Source organism: Miscanthus floridulus, chromosome 2 (assembly GCF_019320115.1).
Source record: "Miscanthus floridulus cultivar M001 chromosome 2, ASM1932011v1, whole genome shotgun sequence".
In the NCBI taxonomy this organism is placed as follows: Eukaryota; Viridiplantae; Streptophyta; class Magnoliopsida; order Poales; family Poaceae; genus Miscanthus; species Miscanthus floridulus.
The window spans coordinates 157,955,968-157,976,591 of record NC_089581.1 but is presented as its reverse complement, the minus strand read 5'-3'; the positions used below and the strand labels follow the sequence as shown (position 1 = coordinate 157,976,591).

Genomic DNA, 20,624 nt, shown 5'->3' with positions numbered 1-20,624 from the left:
TAAAGGGAAATGGAAACGGCGGCTGCGGAATAGGGTCATCGAAGAGAAGCTTGTGAAAATGGATGCAGAAGCTTGTGTTAGGCCTTTCGCAGCGTTGCACTCGAGTGATGCCAAGAGAAGAAAGAAAAGATTTTGGCTTCGCTCCTCACATTGCAAGCAGCGAAGCTAACTCAAAGTGATGTCTGCAAAATGGGGAGCGGCGCAAGTACGTTCACCGATGCCAAGCGATGCCCAATCAATAAAATAACAGGAGGAAATAGGAGTAGGCGATGCCAAGTGGGCATAAAATAGGTTAATTTATTGTAGCAGGATAGCAGCAGTAGCCTGCGTGCCTGCGACTGAACCAGAGAGAGAAAATAGTGAATACTATTTTATTCGATGTGGGTCCCAACGATCCTAAATGGCTCCGGTGCCAAATATTTTTCACACTATAGCTTATTTGACATCGGTGCTCAATTCTAATTGTAAGGCTCATATATTTTGAAGCATCTCTACACACTGTGGAAGGCCTTAGAGAGTTCCACGCACTACATTTGCACCAACATGGAAGCTAGGACAACGGACCTGATGTAATAGATGCCGTAGCACGTCCACAGGGAAAATCCTGTGACATCGACTATGCAAGTAGGTAGTCGGACAGTCGGTTCTTGAATATCAACTGTACGATCTTGTCAGGGAAAAAATGAGAAAGAAATATGAGAACTGCCCGCCTATTCGTATGGTCTTAAACTATCGTAAATTTTTAGAGAGACTAGTATTTTTTTCTCATACCAAACCAGTCAGTAGTAATAATCCATAATCGCATATGATCGTTTCAGGCCCAGCCGAACAAGTTGTGCATGGGTAACCCTTTTATTAAATCAGCACAATTCTCAAAGCACACACTCAAAAGATTAAACATCCTCCAGTAAAAAATAATTGTCATATTTTACTGTTTAGGTGTCAGAAAGGAATTCCCTGTGAGCCATTATAAAAGATTGTAATTTCCTGTGAACCACTGAAAAAGTTCGGCATACTTCAGCGTCACTGCTCTAATTTTTTTTTTGCACTCCATGCCACTACCGTCAATTGGGCTCTAATGGTGTCAAACTGCAGGTTAGAAAAGTCAAAAATACCCTTAAGTCTAAATATGTTATTAATTTTTTTAGCATCTTAACGACTTTAAATAAAAAAGCTCAAAACTAGAAAATTATAGATCTCATCGAGATTTATAATTTTTATATAAAAATTATCTTCATTTAATTAAAAAAATATATGATTTGATATTTAATATATCATAGAAAAATCATATCTTTTTTACGGTATTAAATTAAGATAATTTTATATGAGAATTGTAGATCTCAACGAGATCTATAACTTTCTAGTTTTAAGTTTTTCTATTTGAAGTCGTTAAGATACTTAAAAAATTAATGACATATTTAGACCTAAGGGTATTTTCGACTTTTCACAACTACAGTTTGACATCATTAGAGCCTAATTTGACGGCAGTGACATGTAGGGCAAAAAAAAAAAAAAGAACAGTGACACTGAGGTCTGACAAACTTTTTTAGTGGCTCACATGGAATTGTGATCTTTTTAATGGCTCACAAGGAATTCTCTCATGTCTAACCATTAATGTCTTTTACAATATATTCTTCAAATCCTTAAAATTCATGAGATTCTTGTTTTCTCCAATACAATTGCCTCTGGATCATTGACAACACTCTGCAGATCAGTTTCCTCTTGTACTATAACAAAGTTTAATCCTGGTAGATGCACGAAAAGACGCTCTGGGGGAAAATTTACCATGAATTTCAAACCCGGACAGCCTCCATGTGGCGTCACAGCAAGAAACATATCTAGATTTGATATATTCAGCAATTTCATCCATACCATCAGAGCTAGTCTTTTCTTGATCTACTGTACCATCACCCTTTGTAGATTCTGAAGCAGATGACTGACGATTCTTGAAGCACAGTCAAATCCTTTGTTTACCTATTTGAATAGATACTTGATCAGATAGGTTTGGTTACAGGCCTCGACATTAATATGTGCCTGGTATTTCTTGAGTATTGACAGATTATGTGGCACAACCCATTGATTGTCTACTTGTACATTCCCTTTCCAGGCAACAATACCATTTTTTCTGTGCCTGTATAGTGGGTAGCCAGCTTCATCAAAAGCTGTTTCAGATCTAAATGACTTAGGATACGTTTTTGAACACTTGCCATCTCTCATGCAAGGACTATTTAGATTAGCTGAACCACACGGACCATATACCATAAACTCTTGAACCAGGGAGAATCCTAACGGATCAGCACTAGGATCAGGTAACTCGGCAGATATATATCTATCAACGTCAGCAATGGAAGGCTCACGATCCATAACACACTGCCAAACTACAATGTGTGAAGGAGGTAGCCCATGTTTCTGGAACTAATTTGTATAGGCGACTGCATATGTGAACATGTAAATGTCAGGTACTACGCAATAAATAGTCTAAAAAATGCTGAACGAAATAACATAGCAGAGTAATGAGACATTATGTACCTGCACGAACAGGACCAAAAACGTGGCCTTCCTTTATATCAGCAAGGTATTCTTCAAGTTTGATATGGAAAACACGAACTACCACATCTGACCTACCAGTAGACTTTTGGCCTTCTTCAAATCGAATTGCCTCTGTGATTTCTGGACACTTAGAGTTGGAAGTATGTCAACATCAACCCATCAACATGATAAATTGGTACCAGAAAGTGTTTACAGCATCACTAAGAACAATATCATGATATAACAAACAAATGAAGGCAAGGTGGTAAAAAGAGAAGGCGTCAAGCTATATCATTTTTGTGATCCCTTATAATGATCCAGCTAGAAATTGAACTGAAAGAGTTAAAGGTGATTTCAGACAAAACAGAGAAAAAGTTTAGTTCACAATGCATTATTCAGTGCTCCCGGTAAATGCATCTCTCTCAACTGGCCCCTTTATAATGTCCTTTAACGATATTTTGTGTTTAATATATGCCTATACTAGAAAAAGAAATACAAAAACACTAACAACAAAATGGGTTACTCAACCTTTAATATCATGTGGTGCATTCATGAAAAGCACAATTGTCTGCCACCATGAGCCCTTATATGTATGTAAGATGAGACTAAAAATTCCACAGGGAAAGTAATGTACATTGCCTAAAGCTTTCTCTAAGCCATCTAATAAGTAGCAATCCAAAAGGATGCTTGCAAACTTGCCATGAATTCAACACAAAAGCTTGCTTTTATGGAGGATGATAAATATACCTTATTGTTCCCTAGAGAAAAATTGAAGTTCATGTTCCCAAGGCTCAACAGTCTTGTTTCACATAAGATTACCATTGTGACATTTTTACCTTCCATGGAATAGATAGTGTTCAACAAGCCTCTTGCTTGTGTAAGTTACCAATGGTCTTTGCATGAGCATTCACCATTTACAAAGTGATGGAAGCGGTTAACATCTCTTATGATAATTTCACGCTGCTCAATCTGTGAAATCAGCTTGATGACAACATGGCAGTCCTCACAAACTCGAAGATTCTTTGTCACAAGCAGCTTTGTCCCAGGGGGTGTACTAATGAGTCCAAATGCAATGGCCAGCCTCTCGCTGTGTCCCCATACCATGTTCCTCTTTTCATCAGCTTCCACATTATGGAAAACTGGCGTGGTGTCAGGCACATAGCCAGTTTGACTGATGAGACCTTCCAATCGCTCCAACTCTTCATATATTTCATCTGATCTAGGATGAGAAGCATCACCCACAAGAAACCCATGGGACTTCCCTTTCAATTCGATCCAGCTACAAGCAATTATCTTTTTCAAGCCTCTATTGGTCATCAGCTTCCTCACCCTTGCAGCTTCTTCCCATTTCCCAGACTGAGCATATATATTTGATAGAAGCACATAATTACCAGCATCTTCAGGCTCCAATTCAATCAACTTATGCAGGGCTAGTTCAGCTAGCTCAACATTTTTGTGAATCTTACAACCATTTAGCAGTGCACCCCATATCCCTGAATCTGGCTTCACCAACATTCCTTTAATAACATCAGAAGCTTCTTTGAACCTACCAGAGTGACCAAGAACATCTACAAGGCAGGTGTAATGCTGCACTGTTGGCTTGATGGAATATACAGTCACCATCAGATCAAATACTTCTTTTGCTTCTTGTACCATTCCTCCATGGTTACAAGCAGATAGGACCCCAACAAAAGTAATATGGTCAGGTATCACTTGAGCCTCACTCCGCATTCTGCTAAAGAGCTCAAATGCATGATCAGCATGGCCATGCATCCCAAATCCGCAGATCATGGCATTCCAAGAAATAAGGTCCCTGTGCAAGAGCTGCTCAAAGAGAACATGCGCCACCGTAACCCAACCACTCTTGGCATACATGTCCAGAAGGGAAGTCTTCAGCTTGTCCTGTGACCCAAACCCTCTCCTCCAACCGTACCCATGCAGCTCCCTCCCTCTAGGCAGCGCAGCCGCATCAGCTGCAGCTGATATCGCACTCACCAGAGTGACGATCGTTGGCGCAATGCCTTCAGCCTCCATGTTACGGCACAGAGCGAGCGCCTCTGCTGGTCGCCCATTTTGCCCACATGCTGTAATCATTGAATTCCACACCACGGCGTCCCTAACTGTGGTGCCATCAAACACTGCCCAAGCCTCGTTCACGCAACCACACTTGGCGTACATGTCGATGAGGCCTGCACACACAAACACATCTGCGGCCCAACTCGTGCGCATGACACGATCGTGCACCTCCCGGCCAGCGCCCAGGTCCAGGAGTGCAGCGCACGCCTTGAGAACCGGCGGATACGTGAAGTTGTCTGGTTCCATGCTGCCATATGCCAGCATCGCGCGGTACAGCTCTATTGCCGCCTCGCGTGGACCGTCGCGAGCGTAGGCACGGATGAGCACGTTCCACAGGAAGACGTTGCCCTGTTTGGGCATTTCGTCGAACAAGCGACGGGCGAGAGACACATGGCCGCAGGACGCGTAGAGATCGACGAGCCTGGTGGCGAGAACCGCGTCGAGGCCAAGGCCCGACACGAGGAGCCTGGCGTGGAGCTGCCGACCGGGCCGAACGGCTCTGGAGAGGACGCAGGATCGGAGGATGGTGGCGTAGTTGTTGTGGCTGTACGGAGATGGGCACGGGGAGAGGAAGGCTGGGCTTCGGGTAGGAGGTGAAGGTGGAGGAGATGCGGCATTGGGTGCAGGCCGGAGATGGCTGGTCGTTTGGAGGGACGAGACGGGGAGGAGGCGGTAGAGGCGTGCCGGAGACGGCGAGGCTGTTGATTTTGAGAGCATGGATGGCAGCATCTTCCGGCCGCGCAGACGGCGCTCGTGTGGTGTAAACGTTGTCCCAGAATGGGCTTTAGGGTCTAGTTTTGATGGATGGTTGCTAGTCGTTGGATGGAAAATCTAACGGCCCAGAAAAGGTAAAAAAAAAAACAGCTGAGAGAGAAAACGCGCGAGGAATTATATTGAACTAAGCTCAATTCAATATGACCCGATGCATGGTTTTTTATGATCTCACTAATATGAGGTAACCACTGAGTTTCAAATAAAAAATATGAGGTAACCACTGACAAAATGATTTAGTTGAGCTAAATACACTAAGAACGCGTACACGATGAATGGGCAATATATCTAGAATTCTAGAGCATCACGTGGTTGAGTTCTTGACTCTTGAGTGTCAACCGTGTGTATGTAATAACTATGTATATAGATAGATGGATGTGTTGCTTAATGTATGAGCTATATGAGTATCTCTTGTGAGTGCCCAGGTATCTCTTGTGCGTAGGGTTTTGCTACCCTACTACAAATGTCCAAAGTCCTTAACTCCGAAGTGATCGTGCACCATTCAATAGAACTTTAGATAATACATGCGTATAGAACTATGGATATCTTACAATTAGATCTGCGTAGACGTGTAACATGCACGTATGATTGAGATGTGTAACATACACGTGTGACAGAGCCTAATATGTAGATGTAGAACTAAAGTTTAGGTGGACTAATGTATAGTCCGGTCATCCGGTGTTGTCTGGACCTTTGGATGCATGGATTAAAGAGTTAAATGTACGAGAGATCCTTGAACTTGTTATGGGGTGTCACTTAGGTCCATAAATTTAGAAAATGTATTTTTGAGTACGTAAACTTGTTAAATGATACATTGTAGGTCCATACTTGTCACGTGGCAGGAAAATATGTACCCAACCCCCTGAAAAATATGCCCCTAAACAGATCAGCCCACGACGGAGAAGATGAAGCTACCGCTGCTGCTCGTGTGCGTGCCGCCGCTGTTGGTCGTGCTAAAACACAGCAAGGATGGAAGGGAGTGGAAGAAACGACACCAGGCCGAGCTGAGCTCCTGCGGCCATGGCGTGCAGAGAGTGCAAGTTATGGAAATCCATCTGTCCTGTACCATCGATGGCTCGCATCGATGTCTCGTCCTATGGCTTGCTAACTTCCTAAAGAAGCCGTGGGTGCAAGTAATTGGGCCGACGTTCACTATAGTGGGCGAATTTGGAAGAGGAATAAAGGGCGACCGTGAAGCTGGAACACGGCTTTTATTGCCGGCGAGGCAGGGCAGGCAGAGGCTCGGCTGGGCTTGGGCTGGCGTCTATGTCGTGGCTGGGGCACCGACTTGCGCAGGCATTGATGGCACACAGCCTCGGAACGAGGCGAGGAACAGAGGTGCTCGGCGTGGACGACGGGCATGGCGTGCAGACGTGCTGTCACGATTGCGTTAAGGTTCAAACCGCGGCAGGGCAGTCGAGTGCCAAGGCGTTGGGACGGAGCGAGGCAGCAGCACAGGCAGAGGGCGCTCGGTCGTGGAGGGCAGCGAGGCCATTGGCCGCAACAGGCGAGTGCAGCGCCTCGACGCGACAGGACCGTGGTCAGCAGAGCGCAAGGACAGGGACCCTGGGCTTCCGATCCAGAGCGCCGCACGCGTCGCTGTATGTTCTCTTCCCTTGACGTCGATTCTGTAGACGAGTAGGCGTCGGCGCTTGCGGCAGGAGGCGCGTTACGCGATGGCGAGGTGGGCGACGACGAGCTTGACCGACATGAGGAACATGGCCTCAACGGCGACGAGGTGGCCCCTCCCCTGCCACTCGAGTCCTGCGCCGGCGACGCAGAACACGGCGATGGCCTTGGCGAGGACATAGCAGAGGGAGGCGGCGCGCACATGAGCAGCAGCGGCGTCTTCATCTCCTCCGTCGCGGGCTGATCTGTTTATGTGCTGGGTTGGGTTGGGTGCATATTTTCCTGCCACATGCCAAGTATGGACATACAGTAAATCATTTAGCAAGTTTATGTATTTAAAAAATTATTTTTCAAATTTGCTTACCTAGGTGACACCCGTGACAAGTTCAAATACCTCTCATGCATTTAACTCTTGATTAAAAGTGAACTAAAAATAAGGACCTTCTAACAAGGACTTAATTATGTAGTCATCTGCACCTTTTAATCTATATTAGTTCACATTTGCCAACTAATAAGCACACATACCTACTCCTTCCATTTTTTTTACATTGGCTTTACGTCTCAAAGACTACTGGATTGTTGCACACATCACACATGGGCACAATTCACCATTTCTAAAATGGAAGAATTGCTATATAGGGAGAAATGATGTTAGAGTATATTTATATTATTTAGTAGTCAGAATATCTATTTATACCTAATAATAAAAAGATAAAATTTCTCTTCACCTATTTTTTGATCCAGCCATCCCTTAACTAACTTTGTAAATATGGAAAACCGCCTATAGCCCTTCTCTTTATATAACTAGGAATCCTAATTCAATTAGGTCTCTCCGATTTCGGATGAATAGAAATAGAAATCTTAATCCAAATAGGTAAAATATAATAATATGGACAACCAGGAATCTAAATTCAATTGGATCTCTCCAACTCAAGTAACCGAAATAGGAATCTTAATCCAAATGCAAAAATATAAGAATAGAAATTAGAAATCTAATGAAGAGTATTATTTTTTCTGCCCTCCCATATCTTTTTATACGTTGGTTTTGTGCCTCGGTACAATCTGCATTTGCCATTTCAAATTCTGGTTTGTCTTCTGATCCATACATGTCCGTTTCAAATTTCTTCTTTGTTCTTCTATGTTCTTTCGGTTTCTATGTACAGAAGTCTTGATTTCTTTCCACATGTTCCTCGGCTCGGTTAGTTTTTAGATAAAAAAAATGACAACATGTACAGTCACGTGCTCTCCTCTGTCCAACCAGCTTATGCAGCCACAACGTTCCAAGGCACTGGAGATGCTAGGGGAAGAGGAATAAATTATTAACGTCGTAAAAAAGATTTATACTACTACTAATAAATCTATATCTATATCAAAATTTCACTCCATCCTTTTTTTCCAGTCTTTTCCTAACTAACACAGTGAACGTGGAGTTCAGCTTGGATACAAGTCCTTGAGATAACGCAGATAGTTAATTATGAATCCTAATCAAATAATAAATCCTTCTGATTTCCTAATAAATAAACATCAAATGCTTTTTTTAATAGTGTCCGTTTCCGTTTTCGCTCGTTCCATTGTTTGATCGGTCGTCAGATGTCTTTTTGTTTCTTTTAGTTTTTTCCTTTCTGATTCCGTTTTCCACTTGATTTTGTTTTCTATTGTCGTTTGTCTTTTCTTTTCCTGTTTTTGCGTATGTTTTTTTGTTCCATCATTTATTTTCTTTCCATGTTCTTCGCCTTCTTTTCTCGCAAAGTTTCTGTCTCTTCGAGTTCTCTTTCCATAGTTATGTTTTTTTAAAGTGTACCTCTCATTTGGATTTTTTACCTATGATTTTATCTCGAATACTAAAATACCTGGTCGTATTTCTTTTTTAATGAGTATCTTTGTTTTGAACAAATATCTTCCCTACTAATTTGTCGCTTTCATTAAATCTTTTGCTCGAGTTACATTCGTGTATTTGCTTCGTAATTAATGTTTTTTGTCATCGATTTTGTCTTTGTGTGGGACGCAAAGGTAACTTCGTTCGGCTCCCTGTCTCAGGTCCTAACCTGTTCCACCTCTAAAGTCTCATTAGCACGTGCGCAATGGATTGTCATATACCTATGACTCTATAAGAATGGAAGGCCTTAAGATCGAGGGCGTAGGAGAACGATAACGATGAGGCAAGACAGAAGATACATCAAGCATACTGAAATTATGAGGATCAAGTGTTGGAAAGACCGATAGTGGAGCAATCAATTGACCATCACGTGATCCAACTACTCCTTGTCATGCTAACCTCTACCAACTGCTGCGTCATCTCATACACTGATGGAACAATTAATCTTCTATGCACGTCGCTCTTCTCGATCGTTAAGGGCACCGGAAGAGTTGCACACTTGGTCAAACCGTGACCGTCTAGATCCACACGCACAAGGGTGCCATGCCACCCCATCGCATCATAGCGCAGTGCACTACTACAGAAATCTTAACCGAGGTGGGCAAAACTGATTTTCTGAGGCAGGCATCACAACCGCCACGGTCAAAAGGTCACGGTAAATCAAGTATTTACCGAGGTGGTTGAAATGCCCGTCTCAGTAAATCAAATTTAAAAAACAGAAAAAAGAAAAAAGCCACATCCCAACTAGGCCTAGATCTAGGCCTCCTGTGGTAGAACCACCTAAAATAACATGCTTTCGGATACGCTCGTCTTCCACTAGACACTAAGCACCCCAAAAGTTAGCTACATCGGACAGTTCTGTCGAGCACACCCTATGGGAGAACTCGAATCAATCCACGTTTACCTCTAGAATCCAATAATGAGTACGAGCTTGCAATACTTAGTCTATTTCATACAACAAGAGTTCTTGAAATTATTTATTACAATACTAGGGTTCAGAGTGCGATAATTAAACAACGGAATGAAAATAAATATCTAGCGGAAATGATACAAGGATCCTTCTGTGTCCACCAGAAGAATCCTCCACACAAGAGTTACTCCTCAAGCTACACCTGCAACAGGGTAAAATAAACACAGAGTACACAATGTACTCGCAGGACTTCCCCAACTAGTGGAAATAGTTTTCCGACTTTAAGGGGTATGATAGGCAATATGGGTTTGCTATTTTCTTTTTGTTTACGAAAAGCATTACTAGAAGTACGTCTTTAAGATCAAGTTTAATTAGCAGTCATGATTACTTCATTAGCTAGCCATTCTAGGTAAGCACATGTACTACCTTCAAGCAAGGGTTGAGCAATGATAACCATTTTACCATCTTTCATATTCCAGTTCTTACTACGGTGCTAGACCATAGCCAAGTCGTACCGTCTCACAGAAATGGTGATTCGTGAACCAATGTATCCCAACTAGATACCTCAAAACACACGCCCCGTTTGTACCCCAAGCATAAACAAGACCAACCTATTCCACTTCTGTCACGGGGTGTGGGGGTATGGCCTCTGATATCCACAAGACAAGACATGTGCCGCACCATCAGAGGTGGCCCAGCCCACAAGATCAATACGTGCACGGTGCTGCTCGGCGTGCACCGCAAGCTATTGATAGTACCAAATAGGATATTTTCCGTATAACCCTACCCCTCCAGAGTATATAAGGAGAGGCAAGGGTCCCCTAGTGGATAGATCGATACATCTCAATGCAATACATCAGAATACAAGATGTAGGTATTACGTCATACTGACAGCCGAATATGTCTAAATCTTGTGTCTTGGTGCTTGTATTACCATCTCGCTCCTGATCTCGCTCACCTCTACGACAAATCTACGATCGTGGGAAACCTCTCGGTGGACTGTCGAGCATCTTTTGTCGACATGGGGTCAAGATCTCCGTCCAAACTTGGACTCCAAGCCCCCACACTGGAGACCCCATCTCAATATGGTGCTTAGACCTCCACCTTTCTCCGCCTCTAATCAGTCGGTCCAGAAAGAGCCAGAACCCACGATAAGAGCATAACGAGCCTTCCTGCTCCCATAAGCAAGTATGTGCTTAGTATAATAAATCTATGACCTGACTACCATCCACAGTAACAGACGGTCCTCAATCAACACGGACAGGGAAAACAGTGTAACCAAGCTAAGCCCCGTGGCCGTAGGTAGGGATGAAAACGGTACGGATATTTTTCAACCGTATTCGAAACCGAATCCATTTAGAAGGGTTGAGATCTATCCGTATCCAAGTCCGGATATCCAACATCCGATACCTAACCCAATACCTAACCGTAGGACATAACTTGTTACACCCACCAAAACCCATACCATTTCCCTACCTAGCCTCCATTTTCCTTTTGTCATTTTATCATGAGAGTAATTATAATAATCACCTATTATGAGCAACGATAGGTTACTCACGCTATCAAAAACCTAAGCATAGCAGCTACTCGAACCTGCACTAGTAATACTCATGAGACAGATATATCTATGCATGTAGTTTTTATAAAATTCCTATAGCATAAATGCACATCACACATATATATATATATATATATATATATATATATATTCAGTGATTATAAAAAATAAGGGTTATGCACTGGTGTCAGCTGAGTCAGTCGTCGGTGGCTCCAGGACCTCCTCCTGCATGAGAATCTCCTCCTCGTACTCCATGACGATCTCTTTGAACTCACAATCATCTATGGTCATTATCTCCACTAACTCGTTCTCTACATGCATGCGATGATGATGCAACACTTAGCATTTAGGCAATATCAACTCTTAAAATAAGAATACGCATACCAAGCTACTAAGCTAGCTCTAATGACTAAGGTACTAAGCTAACTATCATCTTTACCAAGCAAAGTATTGGGTTCAACTAACAAACACCTAGCTTTATAAATTAAGGACATATCTTTATTTCTACTAATGATTTAATGTATATTGAAACAAAGAGCATTTAACTACCCTAATGCTTGATCTATTCTAAGGCTACAAAAATTACAGTGAGCACATAATAATACAATGAAGCTACCATAAAAATTTCAGGACTAAAGCTATTACTAATTTACCACAAAAATTCATACAATATTTAACCTAATAATATTGAGCACTCTCAAATAATTTAATAGCTCCTAGTATCAACTTGTATATGTATACATTAATTACACCAATAGATAGATCTTAATTTTAGGAACCCAACAAAATTTGTTTCATAATTTTTAGACACCTATATGATTTTATATTAATTACCAAAGATTCGCTCAAAAATTAAATTAGAAAACTATTTACTAATCCCCTAGAAAAAGAAAATGGATTCTCCACGTGGCCCACAACGCACGGCCCGTGCTACGCAGCGAGCGTAGTGGCCCGCTGAAGTGGCCCACGCGACGTCGGCCCACGCGCGAGACAACCCGCGGTGGGGGAATCCCGCGCGCGTTGGCACTTTTACAAAATAGACCTCACACTTCTCTTGAATTACAACTAAGTCCTAATGCTATTTCTCATTCTCACAAGACATCTCACTTAACCCCCTGACCTTTCCCTAATTCACCTGCGTGCACCCAGCGACTCAGCGCAGGGCGACACGGTGAGCGGTGGCACAGCGCGGCTGCGTCGGCCACCTAGGGCTCGTGCTGGCCCATTGGTCGAGATGACCTTCAACTACGATCCAACCTCCTACAGCAAGCAGCAATGCGGGCGGCGGGACACGCTGGAGCGAGCTACAGCGATGTGCGGCCATCCACAGTGGCAGTGCACCCGCTCTGGTGAGCTAGGGCTGCTACGGACCTAACTGACTCACGCACGAGCATCAGGAGGCTACCATGGACTAGGATGAAGTGACAATTGGGGTGGAGGATGGCGAAGGAGGGGTGGACACATGCGACCAAGCCATGTGGTGGTGCACCGCGGTGGCATGGTCACGTCAGTAGTGACAGGGAGGTGGTAGCGGCTCCATTGATGTGCGTAAGGTGAAAAGGGAGGCGAGGCGAAGCTAGTGGTGTAGGTGAATTAGATCAGGGTGGACGGTAGAGGGGCTGCCCTCGTTCACGATTGGACACGGCCTTATCGGCATGGCAGTGGGAAAAGCATCAAATTGGAGCTTGGCAGTGCGTGCTTCATGACTGGGTGGGGTTGGGCAACTGGAGAACTTGATGGTGAAGCTGCAGACATGCTGAATTAAATGGAGGTGATCACTCGATGTCTAACGTGTTGGCGTGGCTCCAACGGCGACAATAGAGAGATAAAGATAGGGCACGACAGGTGGCAGCGTCACGACACGAGGTGGGTCAGCAGCGCCGTAGGCAGGCGGCAGCGTCGCTTGGCCGTGTGAGCAGCAGCAGCGCAACACGACGCCATGGTGATAGCAATATCATGTGGCAGCGCGCGTGCACGTGGGGGGCGAGCCAGTGAGGCGACATCACGCTTTCGGGATGTGGTGACCGCGCCCACCCGGCCAACCAACCCAAGAACATGTCGCGCATGAAATTTAAAGCGCCTATAACAACTAAACGATTGCTCTTAAGCCTAAAGCATCTTCACCATGCTTAAGAGAGCATATCAGGCTACCAACCCAAGCTAAAATACGACACCACCTCCTAACTCGATTTCACAAAATAAGTCACCAAACATTGCATTGTCTTGATGTTTATAAACTTGAAAATATTCTAAGTCTTTGAGCTGAACTTGATTCCAAGTTGCATTTCTAGGCTATTAGAAATGTTGGCTAGCAATGTTATTTTTCCATAGCAAGGATTTCATTGTCATCTACAAAGTTCGTATTCTGAACTTTATTTAAGTGACATATAGATGTTCTATAGTATTTTTGTTCAATAAAAATTGGTTTAAAACCCTACTTGATAATTACATGAGTTATGGATTAGCTTCTCATTTAGCATTTTTATTGATCATCTTAAGTTACAAAAATGTTATCTACACATTCCATCACATGCATTATCACATAAACATAATGCTCATGACATGATTTAGTAATTTTTTTAGGGCGTAACACCGAGGGTGTTATAGCTCTACCCCCCTTAAATAAAATCTCATCCTGAGATTTCATGTGTGTGCCTAGTATGGGAAAAGGGATAAGAAGTAAACTTTTACTTAAACCTTTACATCGATACTTTGGGGAGAAGATGGGGATAATGCTCTAGAATATAACTCTCCTGTTCCCAAGTGACTTCATCCTCCGAATGATTTTGACAGGATGCTCAATATAAGAAAGATCAGGTTGGAGAGGGAGTCCTTCAATTTCCACCACTTCATTGGGAACCCGTAGACACTTCTTTAACTGGGAAACATGGAATACATTATGGACTGCTGACAGAATATCTAGGAGTTGGAGACAGTAAGCAATTGAACCACACCATTCCAAAACTTTATAAGGTCCAACATAACGAGGAACTAACTTTCCACGAACTCCAAACCGATGCACACCTCTCATAGGGGATACCTTTAGGTACATATGGCCACTGAAGGGTCGAGATGGCGACTAGAGAGGGGGTGAATAGTCCTTTTTAAAACTTAATCACGTTGGCTAACCGAAATAAGTGCGGAATTAAAACTATCGGTCTAGCCAAGACTATACCCCACTATATATGTTCACTAGCACCTTGCAAAGATACTAATCAAGCAACAAAAGGTGCCGGGCTAGCTAGAGCTCTCCTAATTAATTCTAGAAGCAAGGTCACACAAACCTATGTCACTAGTACTTTAAGCAACAAGGGAGCTCCTACACATGCTAGTAAGCAAAAGCACGAAGCTAACTAAGCTCACTAGCAATGCTCAATAACAAGGCAACCAATGCCTAATTAGAGAGCGCAAATACTTAGCTACACAAACTAAGCAATGTGACTAAAAAGGTTACTAAAACCAAATTAGCCACGCAAGGGAGCTACTTCTATGCTACACAAGCAAGAAGGTAATTAGCAAGCTACACAAGCTATCTAATTACAAGAGCAACTACACAAGCTTAATATGTATAAAAGTAATTGCAAGCTTGTGTAATGGGGATGCAAACCAACAGGAAGAACAAGGTTAAAACGATGATTTTTCTCCCGAGGTTCATGTGTTTGCCAACACACTAGTCCCCGTTGTGTTGACCGCTCACTTGGTGGTTCGGCGGCTAATTAGCATCACCCGCTAAGCCCGCACGTCGGGCGCCGCAAGAACCTACCCCTTGAGTGAGGGTAGCTCAATGACACGCTTTACTAGAGTTGCTCTTCATGGCTCCCACGAGGCGAGCACAATGCCCCTCACAAGCACTTCTCTGGAGCATCGCACAAGCTTCTTGCGTGCTTCAATGGAGACCACCACCAAGCCGTCTAGGAGGTGGCAACCTCCAAGAGTAACAAGCACCATCGGCTTGCAACTCGATCACCTAGTGCCACTCGATGCAACCTCATGATGCAATCGCACTAGAATTGTTCACTCACACAATCGAATGATCACTATTAAGTATGTGTGAGATGGAGGGCTCCCAGGCACTCTCAAGTATGGACACAAAGTCCCCCAAGGTGCTCCACACCAGCCATGGCCGAAGGCCACTTCTATTTATAGCCCCAAGGGCTAAACTAGCCGTTACCCCTTCACTGGGCAATGATCGGGCTGACCGGACGCTCCGGTCGTGTTGACCGGACGCTGGTCCTCAGCGTCCAGTCGCCTGCAGATGGCCACGTGTCCCGGTTCCAATGGTCACTAGACTTGACCGGACGCAGCAGCTTTCAACTGACCGGACGCTGAACCTCTAGTGTCCGGTCATTTCTAGTAAGGTACCGACCTCGACCGGACGTGTTCGGTCAAACTTGATCGGACACAGCCAGCGTCTGGTCACACTCTAGCTTCTGCGTCATCATACGTCAGCTAGACTGGACGTAGCCTGCCAGCGTCCGGTGCATTCAGATCCAGCATCCGGTCAGTTGACCGACGCCAGCATCTTCATGATCAACTCGTTTTCACTTCTAACTTCTTCACCCTTGCTCCAATGAGCCAACCACAAGAATTTGCATCCAGTGCAATAGAAAATAGGCATTCCATTTTCCCAAAAGTGTCGAATCAACTTGCCACGCAAACACCAACTCCTTTGTAAATGTGCCAACACTACCAAGTGTACACCACCATGTGTATGTGTGTTAGCATTTCACAATCATTTCCCAAAGGATGTTAGCCACTCAACTTGCCACGCCACTTGATCCTAGCGATAATGCAAAGTTAGATCACTTGAGTGGCACTAGATGACCGATATGCAAACAAGTTTGCCCCTCTTAATAGTATGGCCATCTATCCTAAACCCGGTCATAAACTTCTCTATACACCAATGACCGGTGAAATGAAATGCCCTAGGTTATACCTTTGCCTTGCGCATTCTATTCCATCTCCTCCAATGTCGATGCAACACATGCACCAACACGATCAACAATGATATGATCCACTTCATATCATCACGTGATCATATTGGTTCATCGATCTTGACTTTACTTGCTATTCACCGTTGCTATCATCCATCGGCGCCAAGTCTTGCTCAAGCTTCACCGCCACGCGGTCCATCACTCCAAAGCCTCCGACTTGCCCTTCACGCTTGCAACCGATCCATCAAGCCAAGTCTTGTCTTGATCTTCTCCACCTTGATCACATGACTCAATGTCATGTCTCATGTGCATTTAAGCTCCTTCATCATCACATGTGTGAGCTTTGCAACATCTCCAAGCCATTTTCACCTTCATGGCATATGTTGCTCACACACATGTACCTGTGGACTAATCACCTATGTATCTCATATAAACACAATTAGTCCACCTAAGTTATCACTCAATTACCAAAACCAAACAAGGACCTTTCAGCCACCAACTTCAAACTACAAAGGTCTTCTCCTCTTGTCCGCATAAGCTTTTTGATGGTTCTGAGCCGCTTTCAAATGACTCTGAATAACACTGACATGTTCTCTTGCTTCTTTGATAAAATCAGGTCTAAAGTACCCACAGTCACCCACTTCAACCCAGTTAAGAGGTGTCCTACATTTCTTACCATATTGGGCTTCGAATGGTGCCATTTGAATGCTCTCTTGATAACTATTGTTATAGAAAAACTTAGCTAAAGTCAAGCATTCATCCCATTTTTTAGGATAAGAAATGGCACAAGCTCTCAACATGTCTTCAATTACTTGATTGACCCTTTCTATCTGACTATCAGTTTACGGATGATAAGCTGAACTTCTAAGGAGACAAGTACCAAGAAATTTCTAGAGTTGCTCCTAGAAACCAGAGACAAAGACTGACCCTCTATCGGAAACAATGGTAAGAGGAACTCCATGTAGGGTCACAACCCGATCAAAATACAACTTGACATACTTCTTGGCTGAATACCTGGTATCCACCGGGAGAAAATGAGCAAACTTGGTAAGGCAATCCACAATGACCCAAATAGAGTCATACCCCTTTGCTGTGTGGGGCAAACCCACAACAAAGTCCATGTAAATATCCTCCCATTTCCAAACAGGAATAGGCAAGGGCTGTAGAAATCCTAGCATACGCATATGGTCCGCCTTAACCCTTCCACAAATGTCACATTCTGAGATGTATTTGGTAATATCCTTTTTCATATTTGGCCACCGATACAAGTGACACAAATCATGATACATCTTGTTACTTCCCGGATGAATGGATAATTTAGAGTTGTGAGCTTCATCCAAAATTTTCCTCCTAAGTTCATGTGGCAGAACCGCCCAAAATAACACACCTTCGAAGGCGCTTGTCTTCCACTAGACACTAAGCACCCTAAAAGTAAGCTACACCAGGCGGTATTATCAAGCACACCCCAAGGAAGAACTCGAACAATCCACGTTTTTCATCCAGAATCCAATAATGAGAACAAGTTTACAATACTTAGTCCATTTCATACAACAAAAGTTCTTAGAAATACATTATTATAACACCAAGTTCAGAGTACAGAATTTAAATAGCGAAATTGAAATAAATATCTAACGATAAGATACAAGGATTTGTCTGTGCCCACTAGAAGAATCCTCCTCACAATAGCTGCACCTGCAACGAGGGTAATTAAACCATAAGTACACAATGTACTCGCAAGACTAACCCAACTTGTGGGAATAATTTCCCAACTCCAAAGGATATGATAAGCTTTATGGTTTGATGGGTTTCCTTTTTGTGAAAAGCATTACTAGTAGTGAATCCTTATGTATGTGTTTTATTAGCAGTCAAGATTAGTTCATTAGCTAACCATTCTATGTAAGCACATGTTCTACTTTCAAGCAAGAGTTGAGCAATCAGATCCATTCAACCCTTTTCATCTTCTAGTTTTTACTACAGTGCGAGACCATAGCCAAGTCATACCATATCACACGGTGATTCATGAACCAATGTATCCTAGCTGGGTACCCCAAAACACATGCTCCACTTGTACCCTAGGCACAAGCAAGACCAACCCACCATTCTCCTATCAATGGGTCTAGGTCCCCGTCCAAACTTGGACTCCAAGCCCCCACTCCTGAGTTTCGGACTCAGTGTGGTGCTTAGACCTCCACCATCCCTTCCTCCAATCAGTCGGTCCAGAAAGAGCCAAAATTCACGACAAGAGAGCAACGAGCCTTCCCGCTCCTATAAGCAAGTATGTGCTCAGGATAATAAGTATATGACCTAACTATCATCCACAGCAACGGACGGTCTTTAACCGACACAGACAGGAAAAATAGTGTAACCAAGCTATGCCTCGTTGTCTGCGGGACACAACCTATTACACCATCAATACTCGTACCATATCCCTGCTCGGTCTCTATTTCCTTTCACCATTTTATCATGAGAGTAATAATAATAATCACCTATTGTGAGTAACGGCAGGTTACTCACGCTACCAATAGCCTAAGCATAGCAGCTACTCGACCTATGCTAGTAGGACTCATAGGTAAGTTTATCTATGCAGGTAGTTTCAATATAAATCCTGTAATATATATATATATATATATATATTTAGTGATTATTCAAAATAAGGGTTATGCACCGAGGCTTGCCTTGGGCAGGTGGATTGTCAGCTATGTCAGTCGTTAGTGGCTCTGAGGCTTCCTCCTATACGAGGACCTTCTCCTCGTACTCCTCGATCACCTCCTCATACTCCTGCTCTCTGGTGGTCACGAACTCCACCAACTCGTTCTCTACATGCATGCAACGATAATGCAACACTTAGTATTTTAGCAACATCAGCTCTTAAAATAAGAATACATCTACTAACATACTAAGCTAACTCAAATGACTAAGATACTAAGCTAACTAGTATTTTCATCAAACAAGGTACAAATTCATCTAACACGTATTAAGTTATTAACTTAACAACTAAAATATATTCTTGCTTCTACTAGCGATTTAACATATATTAAAACAAGGAGTATCTAACTACCCTAAAGCTTAGACAATTCTAAGGCTACAAAAATTACAACGAGCACATAATAATACAAGAAAACTACCATAAAAATTTTAGAGCTAAAACTATTGCTATTTTGCCACAAAAATTCCTACAATTATTAACCTAATAATATTAAGTATTTCTAATTGATTTAATAGACCTCAGTTTCATCATAGATATGTATGAAATAATTATACTAACAGATATATAAAGAATTTAAGAGCCTAACAAAATTAGTTTCATGATTTTTGGACACCTATATGAATTGTTGTTAATTATCAAAACTCAGCATAGAAACTAAAATATAAGGCTATTTCTATTTTTAATTAAAGGAAAAACGAATTCACCAGCATGGCCCACAACCACGCAGACGCGGCCCACTCGCGAGCGGCGCGTGTGGTGCTTTTGCAAAAACGTCCTTGCACTTTCTAGTATTAGCACAACTCTTATGCACCCTGTTCCTATAGTCGTCCCTTATGCCAATAGGCCCTCGCCCTAACCATCTTTACATCAGGCTAGTCCCCGATGCCCCCGTACTCACCAGCGCGGCGTCCGCTGGCATACGGCTGCCACACCGACCAACCAGGAGCCCCTTTGACACACCTAGGTGGTCGATCCTCACCTACAGGATGACACAGAACTTCGGGCAATGGTTGGACGAGTCGAGATGCAGTAGAATGGCGTCTCATGATGACGGGCACCCTACGGCAGCGATAACTAAGTTGCGGTGAGCCATGACCTTTTGGAAGTGGTAGAAATAGCTGGTGAGCACTAGTGACTCACCACGAACCTACTCGTGGCGATGGCTTGGCTGGAGATGCCTCAAGCAAGACTGACCACGTGCGCGTGGCAAGTTCAACGATAGGTCATGGTGGTGCGGCCGCATTAGCATCGTGGAGACGGTGGTAGGAGTGCGGCTTAGGTACGCATGGCGATGAAGGGTTCTAGACGAGGCTAGCAACCTAGTCAGTCTAGCTCGAGATGGCGATGTGGATGCTATCCATGGTGAGGCGGGCTAGGCTTTAATGGCGTAGTGGCGGAAGCAAAGCTCCCAAATTGGAGCTTAGCCTGGTAGCAATCAAGGCGGGGAGGGGGCGGTAGGCAAGAGGACATAAAGCCAAAGACATGGGCATGAGGAATTGATGAGAGGTGCTCGCTCTCTGGCTCACCGTGACCACGACTTGATGGCGGTGGAAAACAGAGGCACAGTGGGAAAAAGGGCTATGGGTGCGGTTAGTGGTTCGGCTGGCGTATGCCTTGGCAGGGCGCGGTTGTTG

The 20,624-nt window shown here is 43.6% G+C and overlaps 1 protein-coding gene across 4 annotated transcripts; it reads right to left on the bottom strand.

The window, feature by feature from the left end:
* Nucleotides 1-1,448: 1,448 nt before the first annotated feature.
* On the bottom strand, nucleotides 1,449-5,339 carry LOC136540278 (pentatricopeptide repeat-containing protein At4g21065-like). Of its 4 annotated transcripts, none has more exons than XM_066532276.1 (3): nucleotides 3,277-5,339; nucleotides 2,530-2,677; nucleotides 1,449-2,432 (listed from the first exon to the last, which is right to left on the bottom strand). In XM_066532276.1, the coding sequence occupies exon 1, from the start codon at nucleotides 5,332-5,334 to the stop codon at nucleotides 3,412-3,414; it is 1,923 nt and encodes a 640-aa protein (XP_066388373.1). In that variant the 5' UTR covers nucleotides 5,335-5,339; the 3' UTR covers nucleotides 1,449-2,432; nucleotides 2,530-2,677; nucleotides 3,277-3,411. The 4 variants fall into 4 exon arrangements, with proteins under 4 accessions (XP_066388373.1, XP_066388372.1, XP_066388374.1 ...); XM_066532275.1 differs by having other exon boundaries at nucleotides 2,530-2,670; XM_066532277.1 differs by having other exon boundaries at nucleotides 1,449-1,974; nucleotides 2,530-2,670.
* Nucleotides 5,340-20,624: the final 15,285 nt, after the last annotated feature.